Consider the following 18,912-nt stretch of genomic DNA (forward strand, 5'->3'; position numbering starts at 1 on the left):
GAGCAAAAAAAAACAGTATTAAACACCTCGATGGAGTCTGCAGCTGAGTACTGAGTGTCTAAGTGCAGATCCAAATTATCTTGTGACATATTACCCTGCTCAAATTGTAGAAAGAAGTACTTCAAATTATCAGCTATCATTTGTTTCTTCGATTATAAATTACGGTAGGGTCCATTTCGAGTTGCAGCGTCAAGTTGCAGCGTCAAACGATCTACTAATATTTTTGAGGCTACGGCGGGAGTCCTCTGACCCGGACGTCTTGTACTAAGTGGGCACGGTATATGTTAGATATATATAGATCTACCTAATCCAGAAGGAACGTAATCGAACTTGTCTTTACTGAGGTTCTTCCTTGCATTGGACCCGCCTCGTCACGAGAGACTACTACTAGGCGGTAGGAACACTAGAATACTTGCTTGTGCAAGTGCGTCCCAAACTCAAGTCCAGTGAACTATGGACGACCATGACAACCAAGAACTCTCCACGACGCCCACTCCAACCAGTCACCTCCATCTCCACCGCAGCAGAAGCCATAGTTCGCACTGGTCACCCACTGAGACACCAACGCACCATAATGTAGGGACATCCTACTTTTCTTCCTCATCACCGACGCCGCGGGCATTGTACCCCCAGCCATCCATTAGCCGTAGTTTATCAAACAACCGCACCCGCAGCACCAGTACCAGCAGCTCTCGTCACCCTCGCCGTTCAATCAGGGATAATGATGGCGTGCTCAGCGAGGATGAAGAGGTTAGCTATGAAGATAATGCAAATAATAGAGGCGTTGGGGGAAGCAGAGATCGTGGCAAAGGCATTGCATCCTCACAAGACCAGGAGGGGGAAGGGGAAGAAGAAGGGGACAGTGAAGAACGAGAGACAGGCTCGGAACGCGACGACTCAAACAGCAGAGATGATGATGATCCAATTACGGTCAAAGATCGTCAGTCGCTCATCAACGTTCAGCATCCTTTTGGTTTGCCCATTTGGAAACCTGCATTGTACAAGAAATCGCGCTCCGTCACTCGTCATGCGGATGCTGCGCTACACTCCGTCCCTTCTGCTCAGGCAGAGCGCCACCTCCTCCCGGGAAACATTTTCTGGGTTATCTGCTTTGGCTGGTGGCTTGCACTGGCCTGCTTCGCTGTCTCTGCTTTGTTGTGTCTTGTTCCACTTGGTGGCAAACGCTATGCTGTGCTCATGTTCGGTCTGGGCTGGTACCTCGCATGGCCATTTGGCAAGTATGTCAAAGGGGATGCTGAGGGCAATGACGAAGAAGGCACAATCTCACCTGAGGATGTTGGGCCTATTTGTAGCGCTGGCACTGTCGATGCCAACCAGTCCCTCTCTCGCACGCCCACCATCACTCCAAATACTAATAGCGAACAAACTTTCCTCCGGCCTCCAGCTCCCTCCAAATCTTACGGAGCTGCCCCAAGCCCGACCGACCACACGCCGTATGAAAAAATCTCCGCTGACTGGTTGGGCAGGGCCATCTTCTGGATCCTATTCATAACGCTCGTTGCCCCACTCCTTCTGCTCACCTGTATTGCCTGCTGGGCACTCATTATCACTGTCCCAATGGCCAAGCTCAACTGGGCTCTCATCAAATACATATTCACATCTCCTACCCGGATACGCTTCTGTGCTGCGCCACTCGTCCCACCCAGTGCAGTCAAGACACCCCGCCTCGCGGCTGGTCAGGCTGTCCCTTCTACGTCTGGCCATAAGAGCACCGTACTGCTATGCGTCTATCGTGCTGTTGGGTGGCAATACTACAAATACACTGTTGGAGGCGTTAATATCATTTTCGTCAATCTCCTCCCGCTTGTCTTCTTCGTTATCCTCGATGGATTCGTGCTCATGCCTATGGCAGAGGAACTGGAGGATGCAGGCGAGCATGTCCCTCGCATTCTCGCCCTCGTTGCCTCAAAGGCACTCATTTTCCTTATGAGCCTTGCGAGTGTAATTCCTCTCTCTTACTTCATTGGCATGGCTGTGGCGAGCATCAGCGCTCAAAGCTCTATCGGCATGGGCGCCGTTATCAATGCCACATTTGGAAGTGTCGTCGAAGTCGTCCTCTATTCTATCGCGCTGACCCGAGGCAAGGGGCGTCTCGTCGAAGGTTCTATCGTGGGATCTTTATTAGCGGGAGTACTGCTGATGCCCGGTATGAGTATGTGCGCCGGTGCGTTGAGGAAGAAGGAAATGAAGTTCAATGCCAAGAGCGCAGGCGTAACGAGCATGATGTTAATCATGGCATTTATTGGAACGCTAACACCGACATTGTTCTATCAAACATATGGGAGTGTAAGTCTTTTCCTCCCTTTATGTGTCTTTCCGGCAGGAAACATATATTGACCCTGCTTACAGTTCCAGCTAATTTGTAGCGGATGTCCTGACGGCTCCCGCGGTTCGTCTGAGTGGAAATGCGACCAGTGCTACTACCAGCACCCGGACCCTGTTGAAGATCCATTTTATCAGTCTACAGTGAAGAGTCTCATGTACTTCTGTGCTGTGATTTTACTGTTTGTGAGTTTCCCTCTCTATTTTGATGTGTACAACATTCATAATTCCTTATACTCGCCGTAGTCGTATCTGATAGGCCTGTGGTTTTCTCTCCGCACACATGCCACTCAGATATGGCAGAACCCACAACCACTCCTGCAGCCTCTCGACCTTCCGACCACGAATCCATCTCGTCTCCCACTCTACCAACATAACCGTGCACACTCCAGTGCAACCACAGGAAGTACAGCGCAATCCCCTCCGTCACAGATTCCATCGACTATTCGCGAGCCACGTCCGCGACCGGAGGGGTCCGGTGAACGAATGCGACTGGAGGACGATCCCCGGTTTCAGACCCCGGCCCCACATCTTACCATTCCAACGGCGAATACGGTGTCTCTCACTTCCCCTTCGATGCTTCGACGTGTTTCCTACGCCCCGCACACCACTCCCCAAAGCGCCCAATCTCAAACACAATACGCACCTCTTCTTGAGTCCGTTGACCATGCCATTAAGTCTACCGGTGCCCTGCCCCTGCCCTCTAGTATGTCTACCGATGACTTTACGCGTGCAGTAGCTGTCGCAACTGTCAGTGCCCTTCGCCACCAGCACGCGCATACTCGGGCGGCCCGCGCAAGCGTGGCTGAGGAGGAACATGGATCGGCTCATGGACATGAGGCCCCAGAGTGGAGCCGTGTTACGAGTGCGGCAGTGTTGCTGTCATGTACGGCTTTATATGCCGCCATTGCCGGTACGTCTATGTTTTCATTCCCGATTTTGTTGTAGTCGCTGATTAATCGGGGCACTAGAGCTCCTTGTGGATATGGTGGATGTCGTCCTGAAAGACTCTGGGATCGAGGAAAAGTTCTTGGGAATCACTTTGTTCGCGCTGGTGCCCAATACTACGGAATTCATGAATGCTATCTCGTTTGCCCTGAACGGAAATATCTCGTTAAGGTACACTTTGGTCTGTTTGTCTCCCTTCACACCTAATTGCTTATGGTCTTTCTTCCCCAGTGTTGAGATCGGCTCTGCCTATGCCTTGCAGGTCTGTCTGCTCCAGGTTCCGGCCATGGTTGCGTTCTCCGCTTGGTATGCGCCCGACAAAATGGGCGAGATCGCATATGCATTTACGTGCGTATTAAAACATGCTCTTGATGCTGTCAATAGTAAATCCATTTACCCTTTTATTTCTCCAGGCTCGTATTCCCGCGCTGGGATGTCATCGCGATCATCTTGTCCGTCTTTCTGATGACCTATACCTATATCGAGGCCAAGAGTAATTACCACCGTGGAAGTATCCTCATTTTGAGGTAAGTATCTAATCTTGGGTTATATTGTACGACGTTCTGATGTGTCACAGCTACGTTGTCCTTGTTTCCGGATTTTATTTCGCTCCGCGCAACTCTAATGACCAGGAAGACATTGTTGTGGTTGGGGACGTCGGGGCCCTTTCTGTCGTCTCACAGCTGTATGCGGCCCTCTGGTCGTAGGAATACGAGTACTACGCCCATGCGGCTACCTTCTCACCTTCCTTATTCCAACTACCATCCGTTCGTTTGATACAACTATCACATCGCTGCCAGTAGTCGATTGTTAGCTTTATCAAGGGATATTCGCATTCGATGGTTTAATGAAGTTGGTAGTTGGTTTAGAGTAATCAAATGCAACTTTACTTAATCCCCTCGCTCGATCAATGCATGCTTTGCATGCTCTCAAGCACCTTCTGAATCCTGTCCGCCGATATCGTGAGTTTTTCCGGCTCACTTTGTCCATCCATGATCCGCTTGAGCGCTTGCGGGTTTCCCACAAACTGTAAGAAGCGCTCCAGGAAGTCGCCATCGAGGAACCCGAAAGACGACGCATCCGCGTCACTGCGACCGCGGACATTCTTTGGCGTGCGGTACCTATGTGCGAAGTGAATTGAGTGATTATTGAAAGTAACGGCTCATGACACACCTTGTGTGATTCGGCCCTTCCTGTTTCTGGATATAGTTAGACAGGTTACGTTGAAGGCCAGTGAGGTCCAATGCAAGGTCATCGGCAAGATCGATGATCGCACCGATAAGGCCGGCAGACGTGAAGAACAACTGTTGGGGCTGCATCGGCGCATCGAGCGAAACCTCCTGAGACGACAGTGTACCTAATATGCGTAAGCATGGGAAAGTCACGATAAGGGGTACGCGTACCAGGCAGGAACTTGTTGACCAAGTCCCCAAGGAAATAATTTCCGTCTCTTTCCAGGAGCTGCCGCGTGCCCGAGTTCTGGAGACTGAATGTATAAAGGTTGTATTCACTCTGAACACAACAGATTGAGTGTACAGCGTCAAACGATGGACCTCGGCTTACATTTGCACCAATCAAGGTGGAGTTGCTTGTGAGCTCGACACAGGTGGGCCATAGTGCGCCATAATCTCTGGCAATCAAGTGCAGTCGGTTGTCCTCGAGCCGCAACATCGAGATCGAGCTGATTGCATCACCTAACAGAATGATATCGCCGCGAGACACGAGACTTGTCACTAGATAGTTGGGGTTCCAGGTTGCTATTTTCGCCATTATCATATTTCCGCTCCCAGTGTCCATCTTGAAGACAACGACCTGCGGGGCAAATAAGTGGCTACATATACAACTTATAGGCTGATTCATTACCATGCTATTAACTGCCGCAGCGATCATAGAATTCACGGAAGTCAAAGCGTAGGGACATCCCTTGACGTCATACGATGTTGCGACAGACATGTTTACCTGCAATGCGTTCGACGTCATTTCCAGAACAAAGATGCGTCCCTTGGAGGCTTCGGTGTCTTCATCTTCGAGTGTCACCGCTGCTACACACAGATACGATCCGGAATTCGTTGTGAAGGACAGCATTGACGTCGGTTCCTCGCCTTGCTCCAGATTGAAATGCCCGAGCTCTATGTCTTATGCATCAGGAAACTTCTTTGTGTGTGGACTTGGCTCACTATTAAACGATATGTCGTCAAAGACTTGTATGGAGCCCCTGATATCCTCCAAATCGCCGATACGAGCCGGGGTTACGCAACGACATGCGACGGCAAAAATTCTAAGCGCAGGAATATGCGTAACGCGCAAGGGATTATTGAGGCCGAGAGGTATCTGAGAACTAACTGTCAGTTGGACTCCAATAGAAAGGTAAGTCTTTTAACCCACAGAGCGAATATGCAATTTATCGAAGTTGTTCACGTTCCCGAAGACCAGGCCATCGGAGTTGGCAAGGACTATGGACGATGGGTAAGCACTTGTACTCAATTCCGCTGCAGCTGTCACATCCTACGAACTGGTTGATCAAGAACAATGTCGAGAAAAGTGTCACATACCTTGAGTATAAGTGGCGAATACATCAACCTCTCTTTTTCCCAGAATAAAATGGCTGTCCGGCTTCCACATGCAAGCACTGTTTGTCTCGTACCGATCCGACACGAACGCATTGTTACGGGAAGACTTCCAATGGAAACCACTTTCTGGTCAAGTAGTTGATCATTTCGATACACAAATGACGCGATAGAACCATCCGTGAGCCCAATGAGTAGGTGTACATTTGACAGCTTGGAGTCACCAGACGTGAAATTGTACAACAGCAGTGAGCGGGGTGCAGAGGAGAATACAGGGGTCGTTGCAATTGTGGGCATGGTTCCATCTGTAGGTCTCAGTGAGAGTATCTCGACATGCTTAGATGTCCAGAATCCGACCACAATATTTAACGCGAAGGGCTTGGCTGGATCCTGCGGAAGACACGAAACTGCTGAAATCTCCGCATCACGATTATTGTGCACAAAGTTGCGCTCCCTGAAATGACGCACAAACAATCAGTCAAATCTTCGCCTAGATGCTCATACTCACCTCAGCTTAATAAATCGCTTTTCATCCACATTCAGAGTCAGCACCACAACCCTCCCCCAGTTGAGTGCAAGCACAACCTGGCTCGCATTGACATTCGCAGCTACAATCTCTCGCCCCTTCCACAGTCCCTCCTTACCAGGATCCGCGAACTTTTCCAAGGTCCATAGTTCGGTAGCTCTCGAGTACTGTCGCACGCCGGGGTCATACTCAAGCAATAGCAGGCCCTTCGAAACGACCTGTATAACAAACCTAGAGTCTAGATAGTCGGACTTGTTTTCCGCGTTGCGCGTGCGTCGAAGGATATTTGAGACTGCGATGGTAGGTAAATCGGTGATAAAACCGGTGTTCTTGTCACCGTTGATACTGGAGATTGATGAAGCATTGTCAAAACGAAAAACGTGCGTTTCCTGCAGAGTTGAGACCACAACGTGTGCATAATCGCTTAATTACATCGTCAGCGGTTCTGAAAGATGTCGGGACGAATGAAAAACTTACGGTGCACAGTACATCTCTTTCAATGGCCAGATATGGGTGACATTCCCGAGCCCCTGGACTATCGCTTTCTCGGAAAAGTCAGCGCCACTCCGTATGACTTTGATGCTCCCCGTGCTTCTGCCACCAGAACATGTTACAATTTCGTTCTGCGTCACTTCAGCCCACAAAGTCAGTAGACAGTCATTCGACATACCTGTCCGCTGCCATCTGTGTCAATCAACACAGCGTCAAGTATTGGAGCGAGATTGTTGAAGGACTCCAGCTCGGTGACGTAACTCCCCATTCCAACGACGATATAACCCGATACGTCGTTGTCTCTACCTGACATATAGGAGTTGAGAGCGTTAGGGTTGATGGTCGATATCGTGGATGGAACAGGCAATGTGGGGGCGTCGAGCGCAAAAGATGGAGTAGTGGTAATCTGGAGCAACTGCGAGCTACCAAAATGCGAGCCGTTATAGAAAACTTGATTAGCAAGGTAGGTTAATGTGGTTGATGCAGACGTCTTATTGAACACGATCAGCACAAGAACGATCAGCGGGACACGAGCAGACCTACCTCTCCGAGTGCCATCAATGTCAGCGTCGTGCCTCCAGAAAGGTTTATCGAAAGCAACGCGAGCCTTCCATAGCGGTCCCCAATCAAGTACTTCCGCTCCTTATCGTCAACACGACACCATCTAACATCGAGTGAGCCCTCAGTCTCGGTTCTACAAACGGAACTCACGCAGTGACTTCTGCCCATGGCCATTCTACTACGGCTCTAGCTTTCCTCTTCTTCCACTCCACCCCCTTCTCTTTATTATTTGCTTCTGCATCTCCAGTAGTTTTCCTCTTATCTGCACGTTTCTTCTTGCTCTCCCTCTTCGCCCGTGTTTCGACGTCCACAAAATCATACAGCATGATCTTTCGCCCACCAATAATGAGGATACCGCCTTCAAAATCATCGTCGTCATCCTTGTAGGAGGGGATGTATATGATAGTAGGGGTTCCATCGTCGTCCATGACTGTACTAAACAGTTTGCCTGGGACAGGGAGTGAGGGAAGGAGTGGCGAGGGTAACGGGGAAAGTTGGAGGTCCTCAATAGAAAGGTCACGAGTAAGAAGCTGGAGGCGTTGTTGGTAGTCGATGTGCATCATTGCCAAGGTATACATATCCCGAGATGTTGATACAAAAGTAATGTCCAGAAGGTTGAGCTCAGTTATCCTGACGAGAAAGCGTGAGCACAATCAGCGCGAATAATGCCACAACATACGATGCATCAAAGTCACGGTCATATCCTCCGTCTTGGTCAAGCACCACGACCTTGAGCTTGCCTGTGTACGCACTCACGACAGCCACACCCCCTGAAGGATCGACTAGAAGAGTGTGGCAGAATTCTGCTGGCCGAGCACTGTGCTCAAACAATGAGAGATATTTCGTGACAGTAATCCCCGTTGATCCTGCGCCATTCACAGTAAAAGATAGGAATATAAGCTCTGGTTCCGGGTGATCAGTAAGCACGAGCAGGCTGATACTGCTCCTGCTCTAGAAAAGGAGTCCCATGGTCTCAATATGACACTACGGATGTGTTATTTGCAGGTTGTTGCTCACCAAGACTGGCACAGCTCTGATAACTCTGACTCTTCCCCAGATATCAAGACCCTGTTGATGACGGAGTCCTTCTGGAAGTAGCGCATAGATATCAAGCCTATTTGGCTTTGCAACGACAAGAAACTCTGAGGGTTGCTCATCTTTAAACCTAAATTTGAGCGAATCTACGACAGATGAGGCCGGGTGAAAGGTGGTAACGACCTTCATGGCAGCTAGCACAACGGGCGGCACCACTACACTATCCAGGAAAGCGATTTGTCAAGGTCTAAGTCACGTGAATTTCTAAAGGCAGCCTAGCCCCTATCGTGGGACAGTCATGTCAAATTGACGTATGGTGCTTGCAAGTCATAGCAATGGGGCATGGTGTATAGGGTCCAGATCTAAACGACTAGGCATACTAGCGTCGCCATGGTATTCAAAAATGCTGGTCGGTGGGAGGAGTCGGCCCGCATAAGTGTGCAAAACCTCTCACCAACACTAACTTCCGAAAAGACTTCGGGCCACAAGAGTGACTGCACCACCTGCAATAGCGCTACCCACAACAAGCAGTACCTCCCGTTCTTGGACCATTCGTGATACCGGATGCGACCATATTGACGAGTGCTCCGGCCCAGTGCCCACTTGTTTCCCAGCAACAGATACCGTCACGGTTGGCACTGGCAACGAGCTAGGCAGATCTCGAGCATCGTATGCCGCCCTTTCCACAATCTCTGAGATTAATCGCTCCTGCTTCATCAACTGCTCGTCCAATTTCGCGCTCCCAGACTCTATCAAAGCCTGGGTCTCCGCAGCCATTTCTTCCACCTTCTTTTCGAACGTTTGCGCTAGTCTCCGCCTCTTCCATGGCTCAACCACCACGATCGCCAGTATGAACACCATCACATTGACCCCAAGCACCATCATACTCCCATAGGTACTCGCACTTCGGATCTTGTCACTCCACACTTGCTCCTCGTGGTACCTAGCCAGAATGGCACGCATGAGCTCTCCAAACTCTCTATCCAACGCATCCTCATTCTCGGAGACCTTGGCCTTCGTCGCGACCTCGTGCTGTTCCAGGTGGTGATCTGAACGCACGAGAGAAGTGAAGGCGCTGACGTCGCTGTCTGTCCACGAAGATTTACGCTGCAAGAGCTCATTCACTTGGCGCTGGGAAAGAGAACGCTGTAAGACAGCATCATCATACGCTGTCTTAGCTTCTCGAGCTGCTTGACGAGTAGCCTTGATTCTAGCCTCTTGGTCAACATAAGTCTCAGTTGTAGCACAGACACAGTAAGGGAATGCAGCACACCTTGTTCGACTACCCGTTGTTTAAGCGCATCGATCTGCTCGTAGCCCGTTACGCGGTTGAGTTGAGAGCCCAATTGAAAAAATGTTGTGGACGTCTTCTGCGTGAACTTGTCTGTGCGTTGACGGAGTTCGTCTGTTTGCTGCTTGAATCCAGCAGTTGCAAGTACCATCCAATCTTCGATGCGCTGTTTGATGGTGTCTAGATCGTATGCGGATATTTTGCAGTTGAATCGGCGAGGAGAGTCGGCAGGCTGAACTCTTGGACCAGTAGACGCAGCTCCGGGTGGATATCCGACGCCCTCAGGCGCGTTAGCATGAGTTTCCCGTTGTGGTTGGGCATGTGAGTCAACATTTGATGGCCCCGGAGACAGAGAACTCGTTGATTGCGCATTATGGCGCAGACATGAATGAGAGAAAGTGCGTAGATTGTTCGCTGGTCTCCAAGCCCTAGTCCGCAACATGATGATGCCTAGACCAAAATCACAAAAGACAGACACTGGTTCCGAGCCGCGCCGATAAATGACAGATCCGAGTAGCGCCTGAAGGAACAACTATCTTGCTTATGGGAGACTAACACCGGTACATAAGCTGCAAGAAGAGTGCAACGGAACGACAAATGTTCATGCAGTTTACAAATATCTATTGCAATATAATATCAGAGTGTCGTGTCACACTGTGTTGACGTGTCATGAGCTGGCAAATAAGCAACCTGAACCAATAATACCCTTTAGCTCCAGACATCTAACATTAACCGTGAGCGTTCCTTCATCAGCTTGATCTCGGCCGCGCCATCTGCCTCACTCCCACCCTTCGCTTCGCCTAAAATCCGTGCAAGAATTTCCTCCACTGCCTTGCTCATCGCTTTGGCATCACCACAAATGTACACATATCCCTTCCCATTCAGGATGGCGTCGGCGATATTCTTCCGGTCGTCCCAAATGAGATCCTGCACATAGATCTTGCTACCGTCGGCCTTGTACGGCGGTTCCCGCGAAAATGCGCAGTGCATCGTGAACTTGCCCTTCAGCTCAGCAGTGTATTGTGGCCACTCGTCTTTGTAGAGGAAGTCTTCCGTTGACTTACGGCAACCGTAGAAGAGTGAGATTTGACCCCAGTCTGCCAGAGCATCATCGCCGTTCTTCTCAAGTGTTCGGCGGGCAAGAGCGACACGCTCTTGGACGAACCCTCGGAATGGCGCAACACCCTGAGCCGTATCTGTGAGCGGAAAGCTACAAAGTACTTTGACAAATAGACTTACGGTGCCAGGTCCAACCATGATTACAGGGCTCTTGGGGTTTGTCGGTAGCCTGAACGTAGAACGGCGAACGTGGACAGGAATCTTGTAAATGTCCTCAGCCTTGTGTGCCCCGCGGGGACCCTCGATGGCATACACCGGCAGCGACACGTGTTCAAGTTCCTCGCTAGCGGCAGGGGTTTCGCCATTAGCGGCGTGTTTGATATTAAGCAAGAAATTTGAGCCAACACCATATACCGAACGAGGAGTAATGAGCTTGTTGGCAATGGACTCGTATTTGAGAACAACAGCCGTCACGTGCACAGAGGTAGGGTTGAGCTTGGGGCTGCTCGAGATAGAGTAATAGCGGGGTTGCAAACGAGGGATCGACGAGATGACGATATCAAAGGGAATGGCCCAGGCAGCGGTGTTCTGGGGCGTAGGGTAGGCATTGATGTCATTGCCTGCAGCCAGTTGAAGGATTTCGCCAAGCTTTAAACATCCATTCGTAACAACAGCTGCATACTCATCCTTGTTCGAGTTAAGGTTACGCATGAACGCATCGGCCTCAGGAGAGGGCGCAAACTTGGCAAGAGCACCGAGAATCTGACGACCTGCGACAGCACTGATGTCAATATAATGGCGGAGGACGCTGATGTAGGTTGAAGGGACAGGGAATGGAACCTTGGCAAGAGCAGGGTCAAGCGAATCGACGTTTATAACGGTATCTTTCTTGGAGTAGAGTCCGAGTGCACAAAGAAGACGGTCGACCTCAACGTCAGGGTTGAGAGGCCAGACACCGACGTGATCGCCGTGTTGGTATGTGATCCCAGAACCTTCGATGTCAAGCTCGACATGGACACAGTTACGATCTCCACCAACTTGGAAAAGTTCACGAGAAACCTTGACCGGAGAGGTGTACGGGTTCTTAGCATCATGGATGCCTTTGGTCTTTGTGAGGGCACGTGCAGAAAGTTCGCCTACAGACCAAAATAAGAGGCGTACAAAAATGGGTAGTGGGTCCTTACCAAGATATACTTTTTCCGGAGGGTGCGATTCTAATTCGGTAACAGCGAAATCCGGGGTATCACCACCCTGACCCTCCTCTACACCCAAAGCTTCAGCGAATGCAGGCCAAAAAGTGTCCTTCCACTCTAGGTAGTCCTCTTCCATGCTCTTATCATCATCTCCCTCACCGCGCTCGCCGATCCTGACTGCACCCATTTTCGCGAGTTCAGCATCTACCTGACGTGCTATGGAATTGTAGTGTTCGTAAGTCCTGTTGCCCAAACCAAAAACGACATATTTGAGGCCCTCGAGTTTATGTTGACCGTTACTGAACTCAAATGCAGAATCGGTCAAGCTTTCCATGAGCTGAACTGCATTATCGGTGGGTTCACCCTCGCCATAGGTAGCCATGACAAAAATGACACAACTATCCTCGGGGACCTGATCTAGATTCTCAAAGTCGTATTCCTCGGGGTCGCAGACGAGAGATGTGAGTCCGAACTTGGTTTTTGCCTCTTTGGCAATGCGGATTGCATATTCCTCGGCAGTACCAGTTTGCGAACCATAGAATATGATGAGACGTTTTTTCTGACAAGGATATCAGAGATATGATACATTGATGCGATCATGAAGCTTGGAAGCTGATAGCTTACCCCTTCCTTCATTTTAGCAATAAAATCCCGGGGGTTTCCATGGCCATTCGAAAGTTTCGAAGGAGCAACCGGGACAGCTTTGGGCGTCGAGGAGAATATCGAATCACGAAAAAGATATGCAGCAGCTAGGACCACGCCCAGCGCAAGTATTGCGACGTCCGATGAGGACGCGACAGCCATTAGTGGACGAAACCTGGAGGGAATAATTGTAGCGAGGACGAAACCGAGGGAGGAAGAACGATAACAGCAGGAAAGGTCGTTCGAGAAAAGTTAAAGGACAAGAAGCGCAGCTATGCAAGGCACTAAATGCCGACGTGGCGTATTTTCCACGCACATTTCCATCCGATTATAATGGGTAAAATTAGTCAGAAAATACTTTTTTGAATTCATTTAGCGCACGTAGCTACGGATTGACTAGTGGAGATCAACGGCATGTTTCAAAACTAGTAATCTCAACTAGTAGTTGGTCATCATGCTCTACACAATGATACCTACCTGTGCCGGTAGAAACCCGAAGCGACGTAATTTTTTTGCCTCAAAGTCATCCAATTTCTATCAGTTTCTATGAATATTACCGGTATTCATTGAAGTATGAGTTGATGCCCGACGGCCCTATCTTGACTAATCACAATGACTCATACATACAATCCTGAGCTGTTCGCGTCGGATGCGTATAATTGATCTCGGTGGTCCGATCAACCGGAATCAAATGGTGCTGCTAACGAGGACTTGCTAGCTAACGAGGGAATGGTCTACGTGGCGGTGGCACCGCCAACAGAGGTTTCAGAGGGTTTCAGACACGCTGACTCAGTCAAGAGATAACCCTTATATGTAATTATTTCCCAAAATTGAGATGTCAGATCACCTTATCCATTGAGTACAAGTCTTGGTGGGACAATTCAAACTTGTTTCTCGTCCGAGTTCAGCTTTACAGCATGGATTCACCCTGGGAGGAAGATCCACGAGCAGATTATGCTCCTGAAGCAGACTGGGCAAAACTCTCCAATGAGTTCACAAACGTACGCGCATTAGCGATTGATTCTTCTCTTGATTGATATTTCCATCTGTAGTCTGGATACCGAGAAGGGATAATCGCAGGCAAGGAATCCGCACTTCAAGAGGGTTTCGACGCTGGTTTCGCGCATGTAGGAGTTCCGATAGGTCGTGATTTGGGGTCAATGCGTGGCGTAATCTCTGCGATTACATCATTCTTGAGTTCAAAAAGCCAAGAAGATTCAACAACTCTAACAACGGCACGCGAAATATCATCTTCGCTCGCGGGCGTTCGTTTCTCTGATATCGTTCCTCCCGATCAGGAAGCAGAGCAACACGCCAGAGAGCATCTTGATGCAAATGATGATCCAGTCGGACAGAGTGAGGAACTTTTGCAGAAGAGAGAGATGGAGGGATTAGAAGATATGCTGCAGAAGCTCACTGCTGGCGCTACAAGTAGACCGTCGCAGGGTAGGCCAACTAGAGAGGACGTGATCCGTTTGAAAGAAGGCATTCTTACCCTGAGTGGCCAGTTGGGCTTGGATATTACATCCTAGTTTAGGGTTAGGTCTTACTTTGACTCGGACACGTACCACTTCACAGCTAACTCAGCTCATTGCTCAAACTTGTTTCAATACTTTTACTTTGCGTGCTCGTACAATGTCAGTCCTTCGGTAAGCCCCTTCACTAAAAGATCCCGCATCCGTGTTCATGAGCTTTGAATGCCAGGCTTGGACTGTGTGTTCTCGGAGTCTACTCAATGTTTCTAGTATGTCAATTTCACTATTTCTGACAAAAGACAGATTCTCACCAGCGTTATGCTCAGCTATGGGCTGTGGCGCAGGAACGATGTAGGTACAACGTATAAAAACCAACCAATGCAAGAACTAAGACAGCCTCTTAGTATCAGTTCCGTTCCAACACATAGACGGACAGTCAACACACAAGTTTAAGTCTGCACTTTTCCTCGGTACTTGTCAGAGCTTTCTGAGCTCGCTGTCTGCCCTCGCATACATAGTCATCCGTGGAAAATCAGGGTCATCACTATCGTCTCTACTGGGCCTGGACCTCGCCTCCATGGCACAAACGAACAATTCATCCAATTCCAAAACAAACGGATCTTCGAGTACTAAAGTCAACGGCCATACACATTCCCCAAGCGCACCGTCGCACACTTCTTCGTCTACATCCAAAGCTCTCCTCTTGTGCTACCTCCAAGTATCGGCTTTCATCACACTAGCCGCTCCATTCGGCTTCGCAGCCCTCTCGTACATAACTTATCCTACAATGGTCTTGGGAAAGTCCTGCAAGCTCGTCCCAGTGATGCTCATGAATGTCGTCATGTACAGGAGGCGCTTTGCTCCACATAAATACATCGTGGTCGCAATGGTCACAGCCGGCATCAGTGTCTTCATGGGCTTCGGGAACGAAAAGCCATCAAAAGCCTCGTCCAATGGCGAGCAAGGGTCTTATGGACAGCTGATTGGCATTCTCTACCTTGTCATTAACCTCATTCTCGACGGCGCGGTGAACTCGACGCAAGATGAGTTGTTCGTTCGGTACAAGGTGACCGGGCAACAGATGATGTTCTGGATCAATCTGTTCTGCACGCTGTTGAGTACGACGCTTGGAACACTTCCCTTGCCGCACATCCCTGTGCTTCACCCCTCGAGCGGTTTACAATCGGAATTTGCAAATGCAATTGGTTTTATAAGGACGCATCCTTCTGTTATCGTACCACTGGTCCAGTTTTCTTTGACTGGTGCTCTTGGGCAGCTGTTCATCTTCGAGACGTTACAGCATTTTGGATCGCTGACTTTAGTGTTCGTGATCCTTTTCTGGGATTTCTGTCACGCTCTTTACTCATCACAAATTCGCAGAATGATTACGTTGACAAGAAAGATGTTCACCATGGTTCTCTCTGTGGTAGTTTATGACCATAAACTCACCGTTGGGCAGTGGGTAGGCGCAGGCATTGTGTTTGGGGGCATCTCAGTTGAGGCGTGGGTAAAACGCAAAGGTGAGAGCCTTGTTGCTGTGGATGCCTTGTGTTTGATTACTTTCTTCAGAGGTCCATGCAAAGCGTGTTCTGCAGGAGAAAGAGAAGGCAAAGATCAAGTCACTATAGATCACACCCAGTTGACGACTGGGTTATGTTGGACCCCAATAGAACTTATACCATTCATTCATCGTGATAGAACACGAAATGCTTCTAAAAGCAAGTATACGGTAGTGGTAGACTAAACAGAATTGAACCAAAGGAAGAAGAAAGCCCCAAGAAAGACGGTCACAAATCCGTTGCCATCGCATCGTCACCTTCTCCGTCGACGAATACCCTTTTACGGTCTTCCTCTCTGATGGATTGTTAAACTTAAAGGACACAAAGACCAGTGTATCATTATCAGAAACGGACACACCTGAATTCCTCCTCATCGTCATCATCATCTCGCTTCCTCCGGGAGACAACTCTTTGCATCTGTCCTTGCGGAAATCCGGCGACGGCGACGGATGCCTTGTATATCGACTCATATTCCTGGGGCACAACGTAAGAACATAAAGCTCCTCACAGAAGGCTTCGTTGTGGTGCACGACAAGGGGTCGAGGCACAGGAATGCAAAGCTGACCAAGCTCGGGGACACGAAACTCACCTTGATCTGTGTCAAGAAGCCACCGTTTGGCGAAATACAGTAGCGACGATTTTGAACAAGATGAAGAGCATCCTCCCATGATAACTGACAGCGACGCATGACAAACATGACAACAAATGCAGGTGATAGGGAAATCCCGCCTGCGTTATAAGTGGACTGAGTTGGCGCTGCGAACAATCAAGCGCAGAGCGCACCGTTGCAGTGAACGAGAACAGTGCCCTTTTTATTCAATGAGTCGGTAATGAAATTATGAGCTCTGGCTGACTGTTAGCATGTTCATGGAATACCGTGCAGCAAATACAGACTGCGGGAACAGACGAATGACGTTTTGGTCTTCGTTATCCTCCACATCCAATACGAGATACTCGAAATGTTCTGGGAAGCGTGGTTTCACGGAGAATGCTTCCTTCTTATCACGTATACAGAGTCTTGGGATAGAATTTAGGGGATAAAATAAGAGACGCGTCGATTAATCAGTCGAACCGTCAATCCAAAGAGGGTTTGAACTTCACATGTGAGTGACGCCAAGCGAATTGAGCACCTCGAGCGACTTTGATGCTTGGAAAGGGCCTAGTAGAAGACCAGGAATGATCTCTTGACATTCCCGACGCATTTCATACCTGGTAAATGGAGCGCTTTCATAGCTGTAGCATAAGAATGTGTGCGGCGCATACCTCCATTCCACATCTCCTGGGCCTTGGATCAGGTTTTTGAGGGGTTCATCCGTCAGCGGGAACACACTATTCGAAGGTGTCGACATAGTGAATGGAAAAGACATGAATGAGTACTGAGTACTAGTAACACCGTGCCATAAAACCGAAGCCACTTAAGAGTAATATTCCGTAAGATTCGGAAGCAGTACGGTCACATCTCGCCCAGCTCCCGCCTTCGTTCTACAACCTCGATTGATCCGCTCGACCAGTAAGCACATCTCTGTGTGGTCGTTCACTTTGCTTATATAAACTCAGTTGTACTCAGTCACTTAAGCGAGTCCCAAAGTTATAGCATTCAAGATCAAAGTCATGGATTTCGATGATGATATACCGTATGTTCGCGGTATGTTTTAGTTTGTCGCTCGTTTGCATTGCTAATATTCCTGCTTACAAGGATGTTGATCGAACATGAAGATCAAGCGCTCGTGCCTGATTCTGCCTCAACTCGTCGAGTACCGTGCACAATCATCAGTGGCTTTCTTGGGGCGGGGAAATCCACCCTGTTGAGGTATGCGAAATACTCAGGATCACGCGCACCGTGTACCTACTGTCTCATCATTCATTAGGCGTATTTTGACGGAGCGTCATGGGTATCGAATAGCTGTGATCATGAATGAGTTTGGCGATACTTCAGTGAGCATTGATCTAATCTACTCATAATTACGTCTAACATTCATCGGAAGAGCATCGAAGGTTTCTGTTACTATCCTAACGATATGAAGTCCCTCGCTAACATCAAGTATAGCTAAAACTATTAGTATCTCTTCGGAAGATGACCCAACAGCAGAGAACTCACAGGAGTTCCTTGAGTTGGCAAATGGATGTCTATGCTGTTCTATCAAAGACGCTGGTGTAGCTGCCATTGAGAAACTTATGCAAAGGAAGGGTGCCTTTGACCATATCCTACTAGAAACTACTGGCCTTGCTGATCCTGGTAGGCAGTCTATAATTCGTTCTCGATGTTTCACACATAACTTTTGTGTCTCCTAGGCCCTATCGCGTCCATGTTCTGGCTTAATGAGGAGTATGCCGATGGTTTAGGTCGACAGATTTCCCTGGATGGCGTAGTCTGTGTTGTTGATGCTGTCTTTGGTCAACAGGTACATTGTCACTTTTCTGACTTGTGCAAGTTCCTCCGCTAAATTATACCCTAGCAAATGGAAGAAGATCATTCTGTCGACGGCATTGGCGAAAGCCTCAGGTAAATGTGGACCACATCTTCAATCTGGTTCGCGACTTACAGCATTTCCAGACAGATAGCATGCTCCGATGTTATTTTACTGAACAAGGTCGATCTAGCATCAGAAGAGCAATTGCGCTCGATTGAAGAACTCATACAAAGGGTCAATCCGTCCGCTCCAATTCACCGAACTGTTCGCGGTCAGATCGATCTAGCGCACATCATGAACATCAATGCATACGCAGGGGGGACGAAGGGGTTACGATCCGCACAACACCAACATGACGACGATGACAATCATGACCACGCGGGACACGCCGTCTCCGCTAAACACTACGAATTGCGTGGCATATCTAGTCTGCAGGTTACTCTTCCTACGTTAACCCGCCATCGTCTCCAGGAACTAGACGAGTGGATACGGACAGTTCTGTGGGAGAATCGGATCCCAGATAATAGCCACCAGACTGGATTACCGGAACTCAAGGTCCTTCGCTGTAAGGGTCTTTTCGTGATAGAATCTGGGGAGCAGTACGTTCTGCAGGGCGTGCAGAGTATGTATGACCTATCCTTAGTAGAAGGGGATGTTACAGGTATTCCTGATTCAGGGAAGTTGGTGTTGATCGGGAAGGGTTTAGACGACTCGGTGAGGCAGAGCCTCAAGCGATTGCTAGTGTAGGGAGCTTAGCTTGTTACATAGTAAATGTTTGAAGACAACTTGGCAAGCGCTTCGCGATTTCCT

At 49.0% G+C, this 18,912-nt stretch overlaps 8 protein-coding genes across 8 annotated transcripts; 4 read left to right on the forward strand and 4 right to left on the reverse strand.

Moving 5' to 3' along the window:
- Positions 1–323: 323 nt before the first annotated feature.
- DFJ58DRAFT_708264 (uncharacterized protein) lies at positions 324–4,188 on the forward strand. Its single transcript, XM_041383777.1, has 7 exons — positions 324–2,307; positions 2,371–2,529; positions 2,590–3,256; positions 3,315–3,462; positions 3,523–3,639; positions 3,705–3,818; positions 3,869–4,188. The coding sequence occupies exons 1-7, from the start codon at positions 454–456 to the stop codon at positions 3,996–3,998; spliced, it is 3,189 nt and encodes a 1,062-aa protein (XP_041239123.1). The 5' UTR covers positions 324–453; the 3' UTR covers positions 3,999–4,188.
- Positions 4,189–8,677, reverse strand: DFJ58DRAFT_810160 (CPSF A subunit region-domain-containing protein). The gene is made up of 15 exons (XM_041391388.1): positions 8,455–8,677; positions 8,117–8,388; positions 7,588–8,067; positions 7,420–7,540; positions 7,055–7,366; positions 6,862–7,007; positions 6,367–6,807; positions 5,844–6,312; positions 5,677–5,796; positions 5,469–5,622; positions 5,155–5,420; positions 4,855–5,103; positions 4,695–4,803; positions 4,465–4,648; positions 4,189–4,412 (listed from the first exon to the last, which is right to left on the reverse strand). Exons 1-15 carry the CDS (start codon positions 8,659–8,661, stop codon positions 4,199–4,201), a joined length of 3,744 nt encoding a protein of 1,247 aa, XP_041239124.1. The 5' UTR covers positions 8,662–8,677; the 3' UTR covers positions 4,189–4,198.
- A 254-nt stretch (positions 8,678–8,931) lies between these two features.
- DFJ58DRAFT_667026 (Mdm33 family-domain-containing protein) lies at positions 8,932–10,205 on the reverse strand (the record flags this gene model as incomplete). The annotated part of the gene is made up of 2 exons (XM_041382594.1): positions 8,932–9,689; positions 9,746–10,205. 2 exons carry the CDS (start codon positions 10,203–10,205, stop codon positions 8,932–8,934), a joined length of 1,218 nt encoding a protein of 405 aa, XP_041239125.1.
- Positions 10,206–10,471: 266 nt separating this feature from the next.
- On the reverse strand, positions 10,472–12,819 carry DFJ58DRAFT_667046 (cytochrome P450 oxidoreductase; the record flags this gene model as incomplete). The annotated part of the gene is made up of 4 exons (XM_041382596.1): positions 10,472–10,948; positions 11,003–11,958; positions 12,007–12,574; positions 12,640–12,819. 4 exons carry the CDS (start codon positions 12,817–12,819, stop codon positions 10,472–10,474), a joined length of 2,181 nt encoding a protein of 726 aa, XP_041239126.1.
- Positions 12,820–13,452: 633 nt separating this feature from the next.
- Positions 13,453–14,219, forward strand: DFJ58DRAFT_689072 (uncharacterized protein). Its single transcript, XM_041383360.1, has 2 exons — positions 13,453–13,658; positions 13,710–14,219. Exons 1-2 carry the CDS (start codon positions 13,575–13,577, stop codon positions 14,187–14,189), a joined length of 564 nt encoding a protein of 187 aa, XP_041239127.1. The 5' UTR covers positions 13,453–13,574; the 3' UTR covers positions 14,190–14,219.
- Positions 14,220–14,359: 140 nt separating this feature from the next.
- On the forward strand, positions 14,360–15,760 carry DFJ58DRAFT_667049 (UDP-galactose transporter; the record flags this gene model as incomplete). Its single annotated transcript, XM_041382597.1, has 5 exons — positions 14,360–14,401; positions 14,459–14,483; positions 14,537–15,455; positions 15,513–15,652; positions 15,702–15,760. Coding segments are annotated over 5 exons (1,185 nt in total), but the record flags the coding sequence as incomplete, so codon positions are not given.
- DFJ58DRAFT_89320 (phosphotyrosine protein) lies at positions 15,702–17,165 on the reverse strand. Its single transcript, XM_041394795.1, has 7 exons — positions 16,955–17,165; positions 16,793–16,900; positions 16,586–16,708; positions 16,475–16,536; positions 16,281–16,420; positions 16,050–16,165; positions 15,702–15,986 (listed from the first exon to the last, which is right to left on the reverse strand). Exons 1-7 carry the CDS (start codon positions 17,056–17,058, stop codon positions 15,920–15,922), a joined length of 720 nt encoding a protein of 239 aa, XP_041239129.1. The 5' UTR covers positions 17,059–17,165; the 3' UTR covers positions 15,702–15,919.
- DFJ58DRAFT_810183 (CobW domain-containing protein) lies at positions 17,144–18,910 on the forward strand. The gene is made up of 9 exons (XM_041391389.1): positions 17,144–17,201; positions 17,249–17,325; positions 17,388–17,501; positions 17,560–17,626; positions 17,677–17,686; positions 17,739–17,927; positions 17,984–18,093; positions 18,148–18,194; positions 18,246–18,910. The coding sequence occupies exons 2-9, from the start codon at positions 17,303–17,305 to the stop codon at positions 18,847–18,849; spliced, it is 1,164 nt and encodes a 387-aa protein (XP_041239130.1). The 5' UTR covers positions 17,144–17,201; positions 17,249–17,302; the 3' UTR covers positions 18,850–18,910.
- The last annotated feature ends 2 nt before the right edge of the window (positions 18,911–18,912 follow it).

Source organism: Suillus subalutaceus, assembly GCF_016647625.1.
Source record: "Suillus subalutaceus strain FC151 chromosome Unknown DFJ58scaffold_133, whole genome shotgun sequence".
NCBI lineage: Eukaryota > Fungi > Basidiomycota > Agaricomycetes > Boletales > Suillaceae > Suillus > Suillus subalutaceus.

Excerpts from the sequence above, each read along its gene's own strand:
- DFJ58DRAFT_708264 (XM_041383777.1), top strand. The coding sequence starts at position 454 with ATGGACGACCATGACAACCAAGAACTCTCCACGACGCCCACTCCAACC. Across the intron at positions 3,640-3,704 it reads GAGATCGCATATGCATTTAC|GCTCGTATTCCCGCGCTGGG; the intron begins GTGCGTATTAAA and ends TTATTTCTCCAG. Across the intron at positions 3,819-3,868 it reads GGAAGTATCCTCATTTTGAG|CTACGTTGTCCTTGTTTCCG; the intron begins GTAAGTATCTAA and ends GATGTGTCACAG.
- DFJ58DRAFT_810160 (XM_041391388.1), bottom strand. The coding sequence starts at position 8,661 with ATGAAGGTCGTTACCACCTTTCACCCGGCCTCATCTGTCGTAGATTCG. Across the intron at positions 6,313-6,366 it reads AAGCGATTTATTAAGCTGAG|GGAGCGCAACTTTGTGCACA; the intron begins GTGAGTATGAGC and ends GCGTCATTTCAG. Across the intron at positions 5,797-5,843 it reads ATTCGCCACTTATACTCAAG|GATGTGACAGCTGCAGCGGA; the intron begins GTATGTGACACT and ends ACCAGTTCGTAG.
- DFJ58DRAFT_689072 (XM_041383360.1), top strand. The coding sequence starts at position 13,575 with ATGGATTCACCCTGGGAGGAAGATCCACGAGCAGATTATGCTCCTGAA. Across the intron at positions 13,659-13,709 it reads TCTCCAATGAGTTCACAAAC|TCTGGATACCGAGAAGGGAT; the intron begins GTACGCGCATTA and ends TTCCATCTGTAG.
- DFJ58DRAFT_89320 (XM_041394795.1), bottom strand. The coding sequence starts at position 17,058 with ATGTCTTTTCCATTCACTATGTCGACACCTTCGAATAGTGTGTTCCCG. Across the intron at positions 16,709-16,792 it reads TCGCTTGGCGTCACTCACAT|ACTCTGTATACGTGATAAGA; the intron begins GTGAAGTTCAAA and ends TTCTATCCCAAG. Across the intron at positions 16,421-16,474 it reads TGTTCTCGTTCACTGCAACG|GCGGGATTTCCCTATCACCT; the intron begins GTGCGCTCTGCG and ends CTTATAACGCAG.
- DFJ58DRAFT_810183 (XM_041391389.1), top strand. The coding sequence starts at position 17,303 with ATGGATTTCGATGATGATATACC. Across the intron at positions 17,326-17,387 it reads GATTTCGATGATGATATACC|GATGTTGATCGAACATGAAG; the intron begins GTATGTTCGCGG and ends CCTGCTTACAAG. Across the intron at positions 18,195-18,245 it reads GGCATTGGCGAAAGCCTCAG|ACAGATAGCATGCTCCGATG; the intron begins GTAAATGTGGAC and ends CAGCATTTCCAG.